The 16,204-nt window shown below is 42.0% G+C and overlaps 1 protein-coding gene across 9 annotated transcripts in view; it reads left to right on the top strand.

Moving 5' to 3' along the window:
* Positions 1-1,275: 1,275 nt before the first annotated feature.
* The window catches only part of Usp4 (ubiquitin specific peptidase 4), a 48,671-nt gene continuing 33,742 nt past the window's right edge, over positions 1,276-16,204 (top strand). For 4 of the 9 annotated variants that reach the window (XM_005326913.5, XM_040269698.2, XM_021727463.3 and 1 more), the window contains exons 1-4: positions 1,304-1,464; positions 4,519-4,646; positions 11,266-11,396; positions 15,029-15,155. In XM_005326913.5, coding sequence (XP_005326970.1) covers positions 1,364-1,464; positions 4,519-4,646; positions 11,266-11,396; positions 15,029-15,155 — 487 coding nt within the window. In that variant the 5' untranslated portion in view covers positions 1,304-1,363. Of the gene's footprint in view, positions 1,465-4,518; positions 4,647-8,928; positions 9,073-11,265; positions 11,397-11,525; positions 11,679-15,028; positions 15,156-16,204 lie in introns of those variants that run through there. The other 5 variants (XM_078043165.1, XM_078043166.1, XM_040269699.2 and 2 more) reach the window with 5 other exon arrangements.

Here is a 16,204-nt window from a genome sequence, read left to right as displayed (position 1 = left end):
ATAAAGCTAATGCACAACAACTTTGAGAAAGATGAGAACATTTGAAAAGTGGCTTGTTTTTTCTGCCTTTCTTCATATTTCTTGCTGAACTTGGGCTGCTCTTGCATTACTTGGTCTTTCTGTTTTCAAACTGAATTGATGAGTCTTACTATAAGATTCTAAATAAGGAACTCACTCTGTGGGTTTGATGTGGTGGATCCTGGCCCAAGAAATTATGTACATGCTTGGCAAAATCTCCTGTGAACATCCATGGGAGGTCATGCCTGACCTCTACTTTTACAGAGATCCTAAAGTGATTGAAAAGAAACAGTCTGTTGCTGAAAAAGTTGTGACCACGGAGGAATTTCAGGGTGGATTGCTCCAGTTTTTGAGTTCACTGCTACTCAACCTGAGGTCGCAGACTGGTCTGAAAGCATCCAAGTACCCTTTGTGCTTATCCAGTAGTTCTCTGGTGAAGACTGAAGTGCCCAGTCAGCTACTGAAAACTGGTCTGCAATTACCACTACTAAGGAGTCTGAGTGGGTATGAACAACCCGAATGATCTGGAGATGTTCTTCTGCAAACACTTAAGCAAAATGAAAATTAAGCACCAGTTTCTTAAAAAAGAAGTTGCCTGGGCACCTCAAGTAGAGAACACATCTGGATCATCCCTTTGTGGTTACTTGTCTCCCTGAGTAGGCAAGTATCTGTGGGTAGAATACCGACTTTTGCCCAGGGGTAGATGATTGTTAGTTGTGGATGGGGTCAGACTGAGAGTACTATTAATGATTAGACCACCTCGTCTAGTCTCAATGTAGCTAGGACTTTCGAAAATCCCTGCAGCGCTGCCGGAGCAGGAATTGCGATCTCATGTTTGGTCAGCTAAAGAGGCCTCCAGCTGAAAAAGGAATGGCTTGAAGTGAAAATCGGAACACTTAGTTCCAGAGCTTCCCCTGCGTTTAATTAGGACCAGGCCGGGATGGAGTGCTTGAAAGGTCGCAGATCATGCTCTAAGACTCTTTCAGACCGCCAGGCTGGAAAGGGCCTGGAAGACCTTAGCGGGCGCCATTCTGAGTCGAGGAAAGGGTACTTGACAGCTATACAGCGGCCGCGCACAAGGTTCCGCCTGCAGGGCGGAGGAAGTTGGCTGCCACTTCTCACCTCCCGCCCCTTTTCCGTCCTCCTCTGGGCTCCACCACGCGAGGGTGGGGGACATGCGGCGCGTGGAGGCGGGGGAAAAATGGCAGAAGTTTGTTGTGCTCGAGGCAGCGACCTGAGGTGGGGTGGGCACGCGCACAGGCGTGCGTGCGTGCGTGGGCTCGTCTCATAGCACGCCGTGCGTGGGGCGGATGTCCGGGCCGGCTGGGCCGGGGTGGCGGGCGAGATGGCGGAAGGCCGAGGCTCCCGTGAGCGACCGGATGTAGAGACCCAGAAGTCTGAGCTCGGGGCTTTGATGAGGACCACGCTCCAACGAGGGGCGCAATGGTGAGCACCCGGCCACCCTTCCGTCGCGCAGAGCTTGGGGCCGCAACTCTGGCCCTCACGTCAGGCCTCCTTTTCTCCACTTGGGTAGGGGACGGACGGGGGCGGTGTCTGGTGACCCTGAGTGGCCTGATACTGGGTCTTCAGGAGTGGAATCTTGGGGTCAGCTGAGGAACAGCTTGGGAGGTGCTGGGTGTTGTCCTGACCCATTCATAGCTCCAAGAATGTGACCGGCTCTGGCAAATGATGTAAGGTGTGGAAAAAGGAGAGTGCTAGCGGGGACCGGGAGAGTGGGAGAGCCCTTTACCATGAAAGAGTCGCCGTGTGACCTTGGCGAAGGTGTCCATACTTCACACACCTCTGTACCTTACAACTAAAACCAGGGTAGCAATTTTGTGGTTTATCACCCTCAGTAGGTTGAGATCAGAGGTAGAAACTTTGTAACTTGTAGATTGCTGAACACATGTCAAGGTCAGAAACTGAACAAATGTCTGAAAGGCCCAGATTATTTGGAAGCAAAGGTAAAAAATAATTGTGATAGTAAATTCTAGGGGTGGAAGAGGAAGGTAGCATGGATCCTGGAGCATGATAGAAGGTTAAAAGTCAAAGATGTAGAAGAGCAAGGCAGGTTTTTTAAGAAATTTAATTTTTTTTCCCCAAATATTTCATATATTTATTAGCAAACCAACCAAAATCAGTACTCCGGCTTCTGTGACTCTCTCTCCAGATAGTGCAAACATTTTCAGGTGGACAGGGAAAAATGATCACAGCCTTGATAAATACATGTGCCATTTCATGTCATTCCTTATTAACTCAGTTTGGTTCTCCTCCAGTGTCTCCTCTTGGAATTGTACCTGATTTTATTACCAGTTTTCATTCGAAACCACTGGGGAATGGGACGATTTTGCTTCTTGGCCAAAAATTGCTCTTCCTGAAAGTCTTGTGAGAAGAGATGGTGAGAAACCAAATTCGGTGCTTGCACCACATGGCTGAAAAAACTCGAAGAGAGTTAACTTTATTTTTATTAAATTACTGGGGATTGAACCCAAGGCATGTGTTGTTGAGCTATATCCCCAGTTATTTTTTTTTTTTTTTTGGTAACTGGGATTGAACCCAGGGGCCTTTAACCAGTGAGCCACATCACCAGTCCATTTTTTTTTAATATTTATTTTTTAGTTTTAGGTGGGCACAATATCTTTATTTTACATTTATGTGGTGCTGAGGTTCGAACCCAGGGCCTCATGCATGCTAGGGGAGCACTCTAGCACTGAGCCACAATCCCAAGCCCACCCCCCCCTTTTTTTTTTTTTTTTTGAGAGAGAGGATCTTGCTAAATTACTGAGGCTGGGTTTGAACTTGTGATCCTCCTGCCACAGCCTTTTAGGCCAATGGGATACAGGTGTGTGCCAATATACTGGGCTTCCCCATCCCTTTTTAATTTTTTTTTTTGATCTGGTCTCCCTAGGTTGCATAGGCTGTCCTAGAATTTGAGATCCTTTTGCCTCAACCTCTGGATTTGCTGGGGTTACAGGCCTGTGTCATCAGGCCTGGCTGCTATGAACTTCTTAATAAATGTTTAGTAGAAGATACAATACTAGGAGAGGCCTAGGTGGTGTTACTATGTGGAAGTAGAAAACTGGGGCTAGACTTTGCATTAAATGTGATTGAAAAATATTCTTTTTTGACACTTGGGATTGAATACAAAGGCATTTTGTCACTGAGCTACATTCCCCAGCCATTTTTATTTTTTATTTTGAGACAAGGTCTTGCTAAATTGCATAGGCTGGCTTTCAACTTGTGATTCTTCTGCCTCAGTTTCCCACGTAATTGGGATTACAGGCATGGGTCACTGGGCCTAACTCATTCTAAGAAAACATTGTGGTGTTGACATATCTAGGAAGAGTTGAAGCAGGGAAGAGAAACATTGTGGTGAGGAGTTCAGGTATAGCTTTGTTTATTCTGAACTTTCCAAATTGTGAAAGGCAAGGCATGCAGAGGGGCCTTTAAAGTTGTTCTGCAAAGAATGATACATAGAATATTCAGAAGAAGCAAAGGATTTTTTTTTGGTTCTTGTTCTGGGGTTTACCCAAGCTAGGCAAGCACTCTACAAGTGAGTTATATCTCCAGCCCAAAAGAAGTTTAATAGATTAAAATCATTGAGTGTTGGGCTGGAGACATAGCTCAGTTGGTAGAGTGCTTGCTTTGCATGCACAAGGCTCTGGGTTCAATCCCCAGCACCACCCCACCCCCCCAAAAGAAAAAAAAAGAAGAATAAGAACTAATTGTGCTTTGTTGCCCTGGATATGTTTCCCCTCCTTCTGTCTTGATTATAAAATAGTATAGTGATACTTTTAAAATATAATCAGATTTGCTTATATTTAAGTATAGAAAGCAATATAAAGTACAACTTAATGCCTTTTTTTTTTTTTTGGTACTGGGGATTGAATCCAGGGTCCCTTAAGCACATTTGAACCTATTTATTTTTATTTCTTTTAATTTTGAGACAGGATCTCACTATAAGATGCTTAGGGCCTCACTACGTTGGTGAGGCTGGCTTTGAACTCAGAGCCTCCTGCCTCAGGTTACTGAGCTGATGGGATTATAGTTGTGTGCCACTGTACTATGCTGAGGGTGTGTTTTTAAATTGGGGATTATATATTCCCCAATGTGGAAAGACCATATAAAAGATAAAGGGGGCTGGGCATAGTGGTGTACGTCTATAATCACAGCGGCTCAGGAACTTGAGGCTGGAACATTTCAAGTTTGAGGTCAACCTCAGCAACTCAGTAAGCTCCTAAGCAACTTAGTGAGACCCTGCCTTAAAATAAAACATACAGGGTTGGATTTATGGCCCAGTGGTAAAGTGCCTCTGTGTTCAGTCCCTGGTTCAAAAACAAAAACAAAGAAAAGATTAAGGATGACTGGGGCTTAGTAGTATAGCGCTTGCCTGGCATATGAGGAGCCCATCCCTAGCACTGCACACCCAGATTAAGGGAACACTTGCAGAAACTTGCCACCTTAGTTTTTTTGCTATAGTAAATTGTTCTCTTTCTCTAGGTATCTTATTGACAGCAGGTGGTTCAAGCAATGGAAGAAGTATGTGGGCTTTGATAGCTGGGATATGTACAATGTGGGTGAACATAACCTGTTTCCTGGACCGATAGACAACTCAGGACTCTTCTCAGGTGCAGTATCCTTTTGCTTTCTAGCTAAATGTACACCTGGGCAGTCACTTGTGATCATGTATATCTGTTAACATAGACGCTGTGAACCTGACTTTCCTAGTGTGAGGAGATAGAAACAAGCGTCCTCAATTTTTGTGTCTGTAATAGAAGTTTTTGCAGACCCTTAGGTAGAAGTAAAACTGTTTTTTTCTAAGTTAACTGTTTTATTAATTTTTAAAATTTTTTTGGTACTAGAGATTTAATCTAGGATGCTTTACCACTGAGCTACATCCTCACCCGTTTTTGTTTTTCATTTCATTGAGACAGGGTCTCAATAAGTTGCTTAGACTGATCTTGAACTCATGATCCTCTTGTCTCAACATCCCAACCTGCTGAGATTACAGGCCACTCTTCCTGGCTTAATTAACTGTTTCTAACAAGAGTATGCTTCTAATATTTTAAATTTTTTCTGTATAAATCCTATTGAAATTCTCAGATTTTAGATTAGTATATGCAAAAGAAAGAAATAGGGTATTTTGAAATTGCATCTGAAATTTGAAATACAGGAACCAGATTTTTTTTTTTTTTTTGATACCGTGTATGGAACCTACTCCTTTGCACACGTGGTAGCTTAGTGCTCCAACTCTGATTTACATTTCCAGCCTGGGGAACCACAATTTTTTGTGTTAACTTTGAAGTGGAACAAAGGATAGACCTATTGAAGATTGTTATGCATTCCTGTGATGGCCATGTTTGTCATAGAATTAGTGTGAGAAAAGGTGGAAAGTTAATAGAGTTATAGCCACAATCAGCTCCTACTGGGCACCTTTGCAAAGGTTATATGTGACATATTAGTGCTTGGCTTACACCTGTAGATGTGTGGAGATAACAGAGTTAGTTTTTTCTCAGGTTTTCTGACTGTAAATTTCTTTGTGGGCAGGTGATATGTCACCTCTGTTCAAAATCAGGGCCGAAAGAGAGTAGTCTCATATTTCAGAGTGTGAGACCTAATTTATATATACCTAACAGCCTAACAGTAATCTGGATGTTTGTTAAAATGAGCAGTTCTTGAGCTCATATTTTCTTTTAAGGAGAGATCTAAATTATGTAAACAGTGTCATTTGCTTTTTTTCCTGATATAGGTCAGATGATGGCACTATACCATGAAGTTGCTCTAAGGAATTATTGCATTCATTATGTTCACACTGTGTTCTCTTTCACTGTGGTTTTTTTTTTTTTTTTTTTTTTTGGTATTGGGAATTGAACCCAGTGGTGCTCTACCATTGAACTACATCCCTAGAACCAACACTTGCAACTCAGTTGGTAGAATGCTTGCCTTACATGCATAAAGCACTGGGTTCAATTTCTAGCACCACTAAAGGAAAAAAAAAAAAAAAGGGTTACTGAACTACATACCTAGATTTTTTAATTATTTAATTTTGAGGCAGGGTCTTCCTAAGTTTCCAAGACTGGCCTGTGATCTTTCTGGGATTACAGGCCTATGCCACTGCTCCTGGCCCTCTTTTTATTCTGAAAAGGAGACTTCTTGTTTTTGTTTGATAATTTTTTTCTAGGTTCATTTATTTATTTGGTACTGAGGATTCAACCAGGGGTGCTTTACCACTGAGTTAAGTCCCTAGCCATTTTTATTTTTTATTTTGAGACAATCTCACTAAGTTGCTTAGGGCCTAACTAAGTTGCTGAGATTGGCCTTGAATTTGCAATCCTTTGCCTTAGCTGTCTGATTTATTGGGATTATAGGAGTGTTGCCATAACACCTGACTATTTTTTTAAAATGGTATTTATCTATCTATCTATTTGTAGTTGTGGACACATTATTTTTACTTTATTTATTTGCTTTTAATATTTTTTAAGATGTACATGGATACAATATCTTTATTTTTATTTTTATGTGGTGCTAAGGATTGAACCCAGTGCCTTACGTGGACTAGGCAATTGCTCTACCACTGAGCTACAAACCCAGCCTGTGACTATTTATTTTTAATTTATTTTTTTAAATTGGTGCATTGTAATTATTCAGAATAGGGGATATTCATTATGCCATATTCATATGTGCATATAAACATAATTTGCTCAGTCTCCTTCTCCAGTACCTTCCCTTTCCCTCCCCTCTTCCCACTCCTTTCAAAAGGATAATTCTTTGTTTTTTATTTATTTATTTTTTGGTGGTAGTACCAGGAACAGAGCTCAGGGAGCATGCTAGACCAGGAAACACTGTGTCACTGAGTTATATCATCAGCTCTAAAAATAATTCTTAAGGGCAAGCATTCCTTTTATGGCCTCGAATTTTATGTCACCAAGTCTTGGCTTGAAATGTTAATCTCTATGGCTGAGAAATGAAAAGCACATTCCATTAGACTCTCGACATTGATAATGCATAAATGACTGATTTCTGGTGAATGAAGGTCAAATCCTTACTTCCTAGGCGCTCAGTCATTAGCCTGGCTGCCTTCTATCTGTGGTCATAGAAGTGGCCTGGAAGACACTCTTGAAGGTGCCGGAAACAAGAACATATTCTTGTTGGTGTTGTCTGTAGAGAGCCCCTTCTTTCATTTCTACCTATGTCTCTACTTTTATATCAGATGGAATTCCTGTGTTATACCAAATGGTGCTCTTATTTTCCTCTATTTGCCTGTTAACAGAAATTTGTAGAGAGTAAATCCTCATTTTAAAATCTCTGTGTTGCCAGGTGCAATGGCACATGCCTGTGATCCCAGTGGCTTAAGAGGATTGCAAGTTCAAAGCCAGCCTCAGCAATTTAGCAAGGCCCTGAGCAGCTTAGCAGGACCCTGACTTAAACTAAAAAAAAAAAAAAAAAAGGGGCTGGGGATATAGCTCAGTGGATAAGTGTTCCTGGGTTCAATCCCTAGTACCAACCCCCCGCCCCCCCCCCCCCATGTTGCCCGGCAGTGGTGCACATCTGTAATCCCAGTGATACTCGAAGTTGAGGCAAGTTCCAAGCATTTTTTTTCTTTTGGTATTGGGAACTAAAACCAGGGGTGCTTTACCACTGAGCTACATCCCCAGACCTTTTAATTTTTTTTTTTTTTTTGAGGCAGAGTCTTGCTAAGTTGCTGATGCTGTCTTGAATCAGCAATCCTCCTGCCTCAGCCTCCTGATTGCTGGAATTATAGGAATGAGCTACCACAACCAGTGAGACTGTCTCTACATAAAACATTCAAAAAAAGGGCCAGGGATGTGAAGTGCCCATGGGTTTAATTTCCAGTGCCTCAAAAACAAAACAGAAGATCTCTGTGTGTTTTTTAGCATTATGTCCTCAGATTGATTCAGTTTTGAGTAAAAATAGTGATCTGCATTGAAAATTGCAATTGAATTTCTGTGCTCGCCAAATACTGTCATAAGAATGACGTGTTTGAGTTCAATGGTAGAGGGTGTGCTTGAGGTTCTGGGCTCCATCTCTAACACTACACACCCACTCACAAAATAATGACATATTTGGGAAAATTATCATTGAGCTAGAGGGGGAAGAGCTTTGTAGAACTGATGTACTTGGGGTTGAGGAGACTGAAAGCTGTTGGTTTCTTCCCTGTTTTTGAAAGTTTCTACCTGCTCTTTGGTACAGTATGTTTGACCAGATCTGCATCCCCAACCCTTTTATTTTTTAATTTTAATTTTTTGGGGGTGGCTGGCTCCAGGTATTGAACCCAGGGGAACTTAACTACTGAGCCACATCCCTAGTCTTTCTTTTTATTTTATTTAGAGACAGGGTCTCACTAAGTTGCTTAGGGCCTAGCTAATTTGCTGAGGCTGGTTTTGAACTCGTGATCCTCCTGCCTCAGTCTCTTGAGCCATTTGGATTACAGGTGTGCACCAACTTTTCTGGCCCTTTCATGTTTTTCTTTTAGGACACAATCTTGTAAATTACCCAGGCTGGTCTTGAACTTGGAGTCCTTCTGCTCTAGCTGTTTTTTTTTGTTGTTGTTGCTTGTTTGTTTGTTTTTTCTGGTACCAGGGATTAAATTTAGGGGTGTGGGGGTGCTGAACTTTGTGCTTGCTAGGCAAGCACTCTACTAACTGAGCTATATCCCCAGCCCATCCCAATCCTTTTTATGTTGTATTTTGAGACACAGTCTTGCTAAGTTACTTAGGGCCTTGTTAAGTTGCTGAGGCTGTCTTTGAACTTGGAATCCTCTTGCCTCAGCATACCAAGCCACTTGGATTACAGGTGTGTGCTGCTGCAACCAAATTGCCTTAGCTTTTTCAGTAACTAAGATTGTAGGCATTATAGGCTTGTACCCTTCAACTTTTCTGTTGTTCTTAGAGTGGATATGGATGGGCACAGACTTGGCAAAGAGCATCCTTGGTGGAAGGTGATCCATCTTCCCTATGTCCTTTCTTGAGAGAGTATGTTTCAGACCATGGATGTCCAGTTCTGAAGCCCAGGAATGCTGCCTTTCTGTTGTAGGTATAAAATGTATGTCTGATATGTTAAATGCATTCTCTTTCCATTCTGCCCAGGACCATCTATCTGAGCTATGACTTGGAGTATTTAAAACCAAGAATGTTGCTCGTATGGTGGTACATGCCCATAATCCCAGAGGCTTGGGAGGCTGAGGCAAGAGGATCTCAAGTTCAAAGCCAGCCTCGACAATTTAGTGATATTGTCTCAAAATAAAAAGGGCAAGGCAATCCTGGTACCAAAAATAAATAAATAAATAAGGGGCTGGAGATATGCTCAGTTTTAAAGTGCCCCTGGTTTTAATCCCTAGTACCCAAAACAAAAAACAAACAAACAAAAAGCACACTGACAATACTAAGGGGCAGGAAGTATAATGTAGGTTAGTGGAAGAGTGCTTGCCTAATATGTATAAGACCCTAGATTTGATACCCTGCACCACAAAACAATAAAATAGGACTGGGCATATGGATCAGTGGTAGAGTGCTTGCCTAGCATGTGTGAGATCCTGGGTTCAATCTGTAGCATTGGTGGGATTGGGAAAGCAAAAGTACTAATTGAGTCTTGATGAAATAAATGTAACTTCAGTGCCTCTTTTTTGGGGAGTGGAGGGTGGGGACAGTACTGGGGATTGAACTCAGGGCTTCACACATGCTAAGCAAGAATCTACCACTGAGTCACATCCCCATCCTTTCAGGGAAAGATGATATTTGACTTTAATATGGTATTCCTAAGACTTATGATAAATAAATACTTTTAAATTAATTATTTTAATTTTGGAATCCTAAAACATTTTGGAAATGTAAATTGGAAGTTTTATCTTTTCTCCTCTTCCTCTTTTTTTTTTTCCGTTGTGGTTCCCCCCCCCCCCCCCAGTACTGGGGATTGAACTCAGAGGCACTTGTCCACGAGCCACATCCCTAGCCTTATTTTGTATTTTTATTTAGAGACAGGGTCTCACTGACTTGTGTAGCACCTCAATGTAGCTGAGGCTGGCTTTGAATTCTCAATTTTCCTGTCTCAGTGTCCCTAGCTGCTGTGATTACAGGCGGGCACCACTGTGCCCTCCTGCTGCTGCTCTTGCTGCTGCTGCTGCTCTTGCTGCTGCTGCTGCTCTTGCTGCTGCTGCTGCTCTTGCTGCTGCTGCTGCTCTTGCTGCTGCTGCTGCTCTTGCTGCTGCTGCTGCTCTTGCTGCTGCTGCTGCTCTTGCTGCTGCTGCTGCTCTTGCTGCTGCTGCTGCTCTTGCTGCTGCTGCTGCTCTTGCTGCTGCTGCTGCTCTTGCTGCTGCTGCTGCTCTTGCTGCTGCTGCTGCTCTTGCTGCTGCTGCTGCTCTTGCTGCTGCTGCTGCTCCTCCTGCTTCTCCTCCTCCTCCTGCTTCTCCTCCTCCTCCTGCTTCTCCTCCTCCTCCTGCTCCTCCTCCTTTCTCTTCCTCTTCCTCCTCCTCTTCTTGCTCTTCTTGTCCTTCTCCCCCTCCTTCTTCTTCCTCTTCCTCCTCCTCTTCCTCTTCTTTCTCCTCCTCCTCCTCTTTTTCTGGATGGAGTCCTCCTGTGTTGCCTCAGGTACCACAGGTGCACACCACTACATCCAGCTTTCTTCTACCTCTAATTGTAGAAAAATAGAGTTACTCATAAAATGTTCAGAAAATTTAATTAAAGACAAAGAGGAGGAAGGTCTCTGATAGAATTTTGGAATTTTGTAGTTGTTAACTTTTCTTATTTCTTGAAAAAATAGAAGAGTAATGTAAAACAAATACAGGTGATGGCATATGCCTGTTGGGTGTGGTGGCATACGCCTGTAATCCCAGTGGCTCAGGAGCCTGAGGCAGGAGGATTAGAAGTTCAGAGTCATCCTGGGACATTTAGTAGTCTCAAAATTAATAAAAGTGCTGGGTGTGGTGGCACAAACCTATAATTCCAACAACTCAGGAGGTGGAGACAGGAGGATTGCAAGTTCTAGGCCAGCCTCAGCAACTTAGCATGACCCTGTCTCAAAACAAGAAATAAAGGGCTGTGGATATGGCTCAGTGGTGACTGCTTCTAGGTTCAATCTCTGGTACCCAATAAATAAATAAAGGCTAGGGATATTGTTCATTAACATGTGTGAAGCCCTGGGTTCAATCTCTAGTAGGGAAAAAAAAAAATCATGTAAGTCTAACTGGGGAAAAGAACAATGAGTTAGTTATATGCTGTTTGCCTTTTTCAGATCCTGAGAGTCAGACCTTGAAAGAACACTTAATTGATGAACTGGACTATGTCTTGGTCCCAACTGAGGCCTGGAATAAATTACTAAATTGGTATGGCTGTGTAGAGGGCCAGCAGCCTATTGTCAGAAAAGTGAGTATATGAATATGAATACTGATGGTCAGTATCTGCAGGTGCTCCTGGAGGGATACCAAATTGTGTTGGTTCTTAGGAAAATGAACATATATAAGTGGTTGAAAGGAGGTTTCTGGTTCTTTTTAGGGAATTATGATTGTGAGTGATGTTCACCTAGTATGTTACAGTGAGTGGCCTTCAAACATCAGAGCTGCCCAGTGGGATGTGTCCAATGGTGCTATGAGAGCATTTTCTGGAAGACTATGAAAGTTCACTTGGGCCATATGGACTTACAGTAATGTACAGCTTCTTGTTTATCTTAAATTTTTTCTGATGTAGCTCAGTGTTAGATCACTTGGTTCAGTCTCCAGTGAGTACCACAAAAAAAACAAACAAACAAAACAGAACAACCCAGAATAAACAAAAGCCCACCTTTCTTTTTTTTTGGTACCAGGGATTGAACTCAGGGGACCAGCTCAACCACTGAGCCACATCCTCAGCCCTATTTTGTTTGTTTCTTCCTTTCCTATTTAGAAACAGTTGCTCTAAATAAAGTAGAGCTGCTTAATGCCTTGCTATTGCTGAGGTTAGCTTTGAACTTGTAATCCTCCTACCTCAGCCTCCCTAGCCACTGGAATTATAGGCGTGCACCACCACACCCAGCCTTTTTTGTTTGTTTTGTTTTGTGGTGCTGGGGATTGAATCCAGGGCCTTGTTGCATGCTAGGCACTGAACCACATCCCCAGCTTTCTTTTTTTTGTCTCTCTCCATACTGGGGGATTGAACCCAGGGGCTCTATACAACTGAGCTACATATCTAGCTCTTTTTTAATTTTATTTTTGTATTTATTTTTTAGTTCCAGCCTTGAGCCTGGGGTTCTCAACCACGGAGCTATATCCCCAGCCCTTTTTATTTTTTATTTTGAGACAGGGTCTCACTAAGTTGATCAGTTAAGTTGCTGAGGCTGGTTTCAGATTTGTAATCCTCCTGCCTTAGCCTCCTGATTACAGACATGTATCACCACAACTTACTAATCAGGTTCTTACTTATTTACTCAGACTGCCCTCTAACTTGTAATTCTCCTACCTTACTTAGCCTCCTCAGTCACTGGGATAATGTGTGAAAACACCACCTTTCTTTTTTTTGGTACTGGGGATTGAAACCAGGGGCTATAACCACTGAGCCATATCCCCACCCCTTTTTTATATTTTATTTAGAGACAGGGCCTCACTGAGTTGCTGGCTTTGAACTTTCGATCCTCCTGCCTCAGCCTCCTGAGCCACTGGGATTGTAGGCGTGGGCCACCATGCCTGGCAAAACACCATCACTTTTACTTCTGTGCTTTGGTCTTTGGCCACATAGTTGAGTACTTTAAAAATCAGGCATTTAGGGCTGGGGATGTGGCTCAAGTGGTAGCGCGCTCGCCTAGCGTGTGTGGCCCAGGTTCGATCCTCAGCACCACATACAGATGAAGATGTTATGTCCTCCGAGAGCTAAGAAAAAAAAAAAAAGTTAAAATTCTCTCTCTCTTTCTGTCCCCCTCTCTCTCTCAACTCTCTTTAAAAAAAAAACAAAAAAAAAAAAAACAAAAAAAAATCAGGCATTTACACCCAGAGAATATTATCCCCTTGAGGGAATATAAACCCCAGGGCAGAATCCCAGATTGTTAGCACCTCTGGTAGATAAGACTCACAAGAAGACCATCACCCTGTCTCCCACAGTTGTTTTCTTGTCCTGTCTATCCGGAAATCACAAGAGCTCACATGTCTGCTGATGTTTAGGGACAAGGTAAAATTCTTACTCTGTTGGGTATGTATTCTTAGCTGAGTAGTAAAGAGTTGCTGTCCTGGTACGGTGCGTCTTTTTTTTTAGTGATACAATGTATCTAAAAGTCATTTTGGGCCATAACTATTTTTTTCCTCTTTCTTGAACTCCTGAGAAGATTAGGGATCAAAAGGTTAGGGGCATGCTAGTCTTCTAAAGATGTTCCTAAATGCCAGTAGTATTGCAGTGTGAGTATTCTGCCAAGAATGATATATATATATATATATATTTTTTTTTTATAAAGTGGACAAGTAAGGATCTCTTTCTTTTTTTTTTTTTTTAAGAGAGTGAGAGTGAGAGAGAGAGAGGGGGACAGAGAGAGAGAGAATTTTAACATTTTATTTATATTTTTTCTTAGTTCTTGGCGGACACATCTTTGTTTGTATGTGGTGCTGAGGATCGAACCCGGGCCGCACGCACGCTAGGCGAGCGCGCTACCGCTTGAGCCACATCCCCAGCCCGATATATATATTTCTATATATAATTATACATATTTATATATTTTTTAGTCACTAATTTGACAAACTCTCCAAGGGAGGAAGCAGCATCATGATCTCACCTAAAGGTGAATAGTGACTTCCCTTTTGTGCAGTATCTGGCTTTATGCACAAGTATGACTCTGAATTGATGAGTTAATTAGCTTTGTTTTCTTATTTTCTTCTATTATGTTACTGGAGATTAGATCCAGGGCCTCATATGTAGTAGGAAAGTGCGCTATTACTGAACTGCATCACCCCAGCCCTCTAGCCTTTTTAATTTTATTTACTATTTATTTACTTTAAATAATTATTTAATTTGTTCTAATTAGTAAGCCTTTTTTATTTTTGTTTTGTTTTTTTGGTACTGGAGATTTAATCAAGGGGTGCTTTACCACTGAGCTACATCCCCAGCCCTTTTTGTTTTTTATTTTGAGAAGGGTCTCAACTATTGCGTAGACCTTTGTTTGTGCTAGGCAGTTTGGCTAAATCCCCAACCCCAGCCCTTTTTTACTTTTAAAAAATTGTTATTTCATTTTGTTTTGCAGAACTGGGGATTGAGCCTACAGCCTTTTATGTAGTAGATGAAATGTCACTGAACTAAGTTCCCAGCCCTCTGCCCTTTTTTTTTTTAAAAAAATTTCTTTTGTAATTGTAGATGGACAGAATGCCTTTGTTTTTATTTTTATGTGGTGCTAAGGATGGAACCCAGTGCCTCACACATGCTAGGCAAGCACTCTGCCACTGAGCTACACAGCCTCAGCCTCTTCCAGCCCCTTTTGTTTATCTATTTTTTAAAATCTTGAGACAGGGTCTTAGTAAGTTGCCCAGACCAGCCTTGAATTTTAATCTTCCTGCCTCAGTCTCCCAAGTTGCGGGGATTACAGGTTATATCACCAAATGCAGCCCCCTCTACTTTTTTTTTTTTTTTTTAATTCTATGGTGCTGGGGATTGAACCCAGGGTCTCAAACATGTTAGATATGTGTTCTACCACTGAGAATTCTTCTACATCAGGCATGTATTTTAAGGAGTTTACAGTAACTTTTCTGTGCAAAGTTGATGTCTTGAGACTTCCCTGGAAGCCTTTATGTGGCATTAAATCCAATTAGGATTTAATGGTTCTGTCATGGTTGGCCCTAATGAGTGGAAAAAAATCTTAAATCCTAGGACAGATGCTGATGGTTTTAAAAATTTATACATATAGATGAAAAAGTTTGTACTTTTGATCTCTAATTACTGAGGGAAACTGATGACTAAAGTTTTTCCTTTTGGTCTTACGGAGACACTTTCTTCCCAGTACTGTTCAGTTTTAGAACCACTGCTCCTTCATCCCTGCCTTTTGTTTACAGGTTGTGGAGCATGGCCTATTTGTCAAGCACTGCAAAGTGGAGGTGTATTTGCTGGAACTGAAGCTCTGTGAGAACAGCGACCCCACCAATGTGCTGAGTTGCCATTTCAGCAAGGCAGACACCATTGGTGAGCAGCTGGGCTGGGGTTCTAGATATCTGGGGAGAGTGCAGGACACAGTGGCTGATAGAAAGGAAAGCTGGGGCACGTCTTCAGACCTGTGTCCAGATCATCTCAGGCCAGTCCTGACCTGGGAACCTGTTGCCCAGGAGATTCTTTTTTCTTTTCTTCTTTTTCTTTGGCACTAGGGAGTTAACTCAGGGGTGTTTATATGCTGAGCAGCTTTTTATCCCCAGCCCTTTTTATTTTTTATTTTTTTTATTATTATTATTTTAATATTTATTTTTTAGGTATAGATGGACACAATACAATGTCTTTATTTTTTAATGTGGTGCTGAGGATTGAACCCGGGTCCTGCTCATGCTAGGCAAGTGCTCTACCATTAAGCCACAATCCCAGCTCCCTTTTTTATTTTTTTTACACAGGGTCTTGATAAGTTGCTGAGGCTGACTTTGAACTGTGATCCTCCTCCATTGACCTCCTAAACTGCTGGGATTATAGCCTTGTGCCACCAAGCCCAGTTCAGGAGATTATTTTTCTTATTTTGGTACTGGGGATTGAACCCAGGGGCACTTAACTACTGAGCCACATACCCAGCCCATTTTTATATTTTATTTAGACACAGTCTTGCTCATTCGTTTGTTTCTCTCTCTCTCTCTCTCTCTCTCTCTCTCTCTCTCTCTCTCTCTCTCTCTCTCTCTCTTTCTTTCTTCTTTTTTTTTTTTTAAAGGAACTTCTTCCAAACCAGGGCTTGCTTACTTGCTTGCTTTATTTATTTATTTATTGTGATGCTGGGGATTGAACCCAGGGCTTTGTGCATGAGAGTCAACCATTCTCCCAACTGACTTATTTCCCCAGTCTCTTAGACATAGGTCTCACTGAGTTGCTTAGGGCCTCGATAAGTTGCTGAGACTGGCTTTGAACTCATAATCCTCCTGCCTCAGCATCCCAAACTGTTGGATTACAGGTGTAGGCTGCCACACCTGGCTCTAAGGAGATTCTTTTAGAGAGCCAAACGTGGGAATTATGTTCTATAGAATACTGAGCTCATTTGTCAT

The sequence above is a fragment of the Ictidomys tridecemlineatus genome, chromosome 3, assembly GCF_052094955.1.
Source record: "Ictidomys tridecemlineatus isolate mIctTri1 chromosome 3, mIctTri1.hap1, whole genome shotgun sequence".
Classification (NCBI taxonomy): Eukaryota; Metazoa; Chordata; class Mammalia; order Rodentia; family Sciuridae; genus Ictidomys; species Ictidomys tridecemlineatus.
This window is presented reverse-complemented; position numbering and strand designations above follow the sequence as displayed.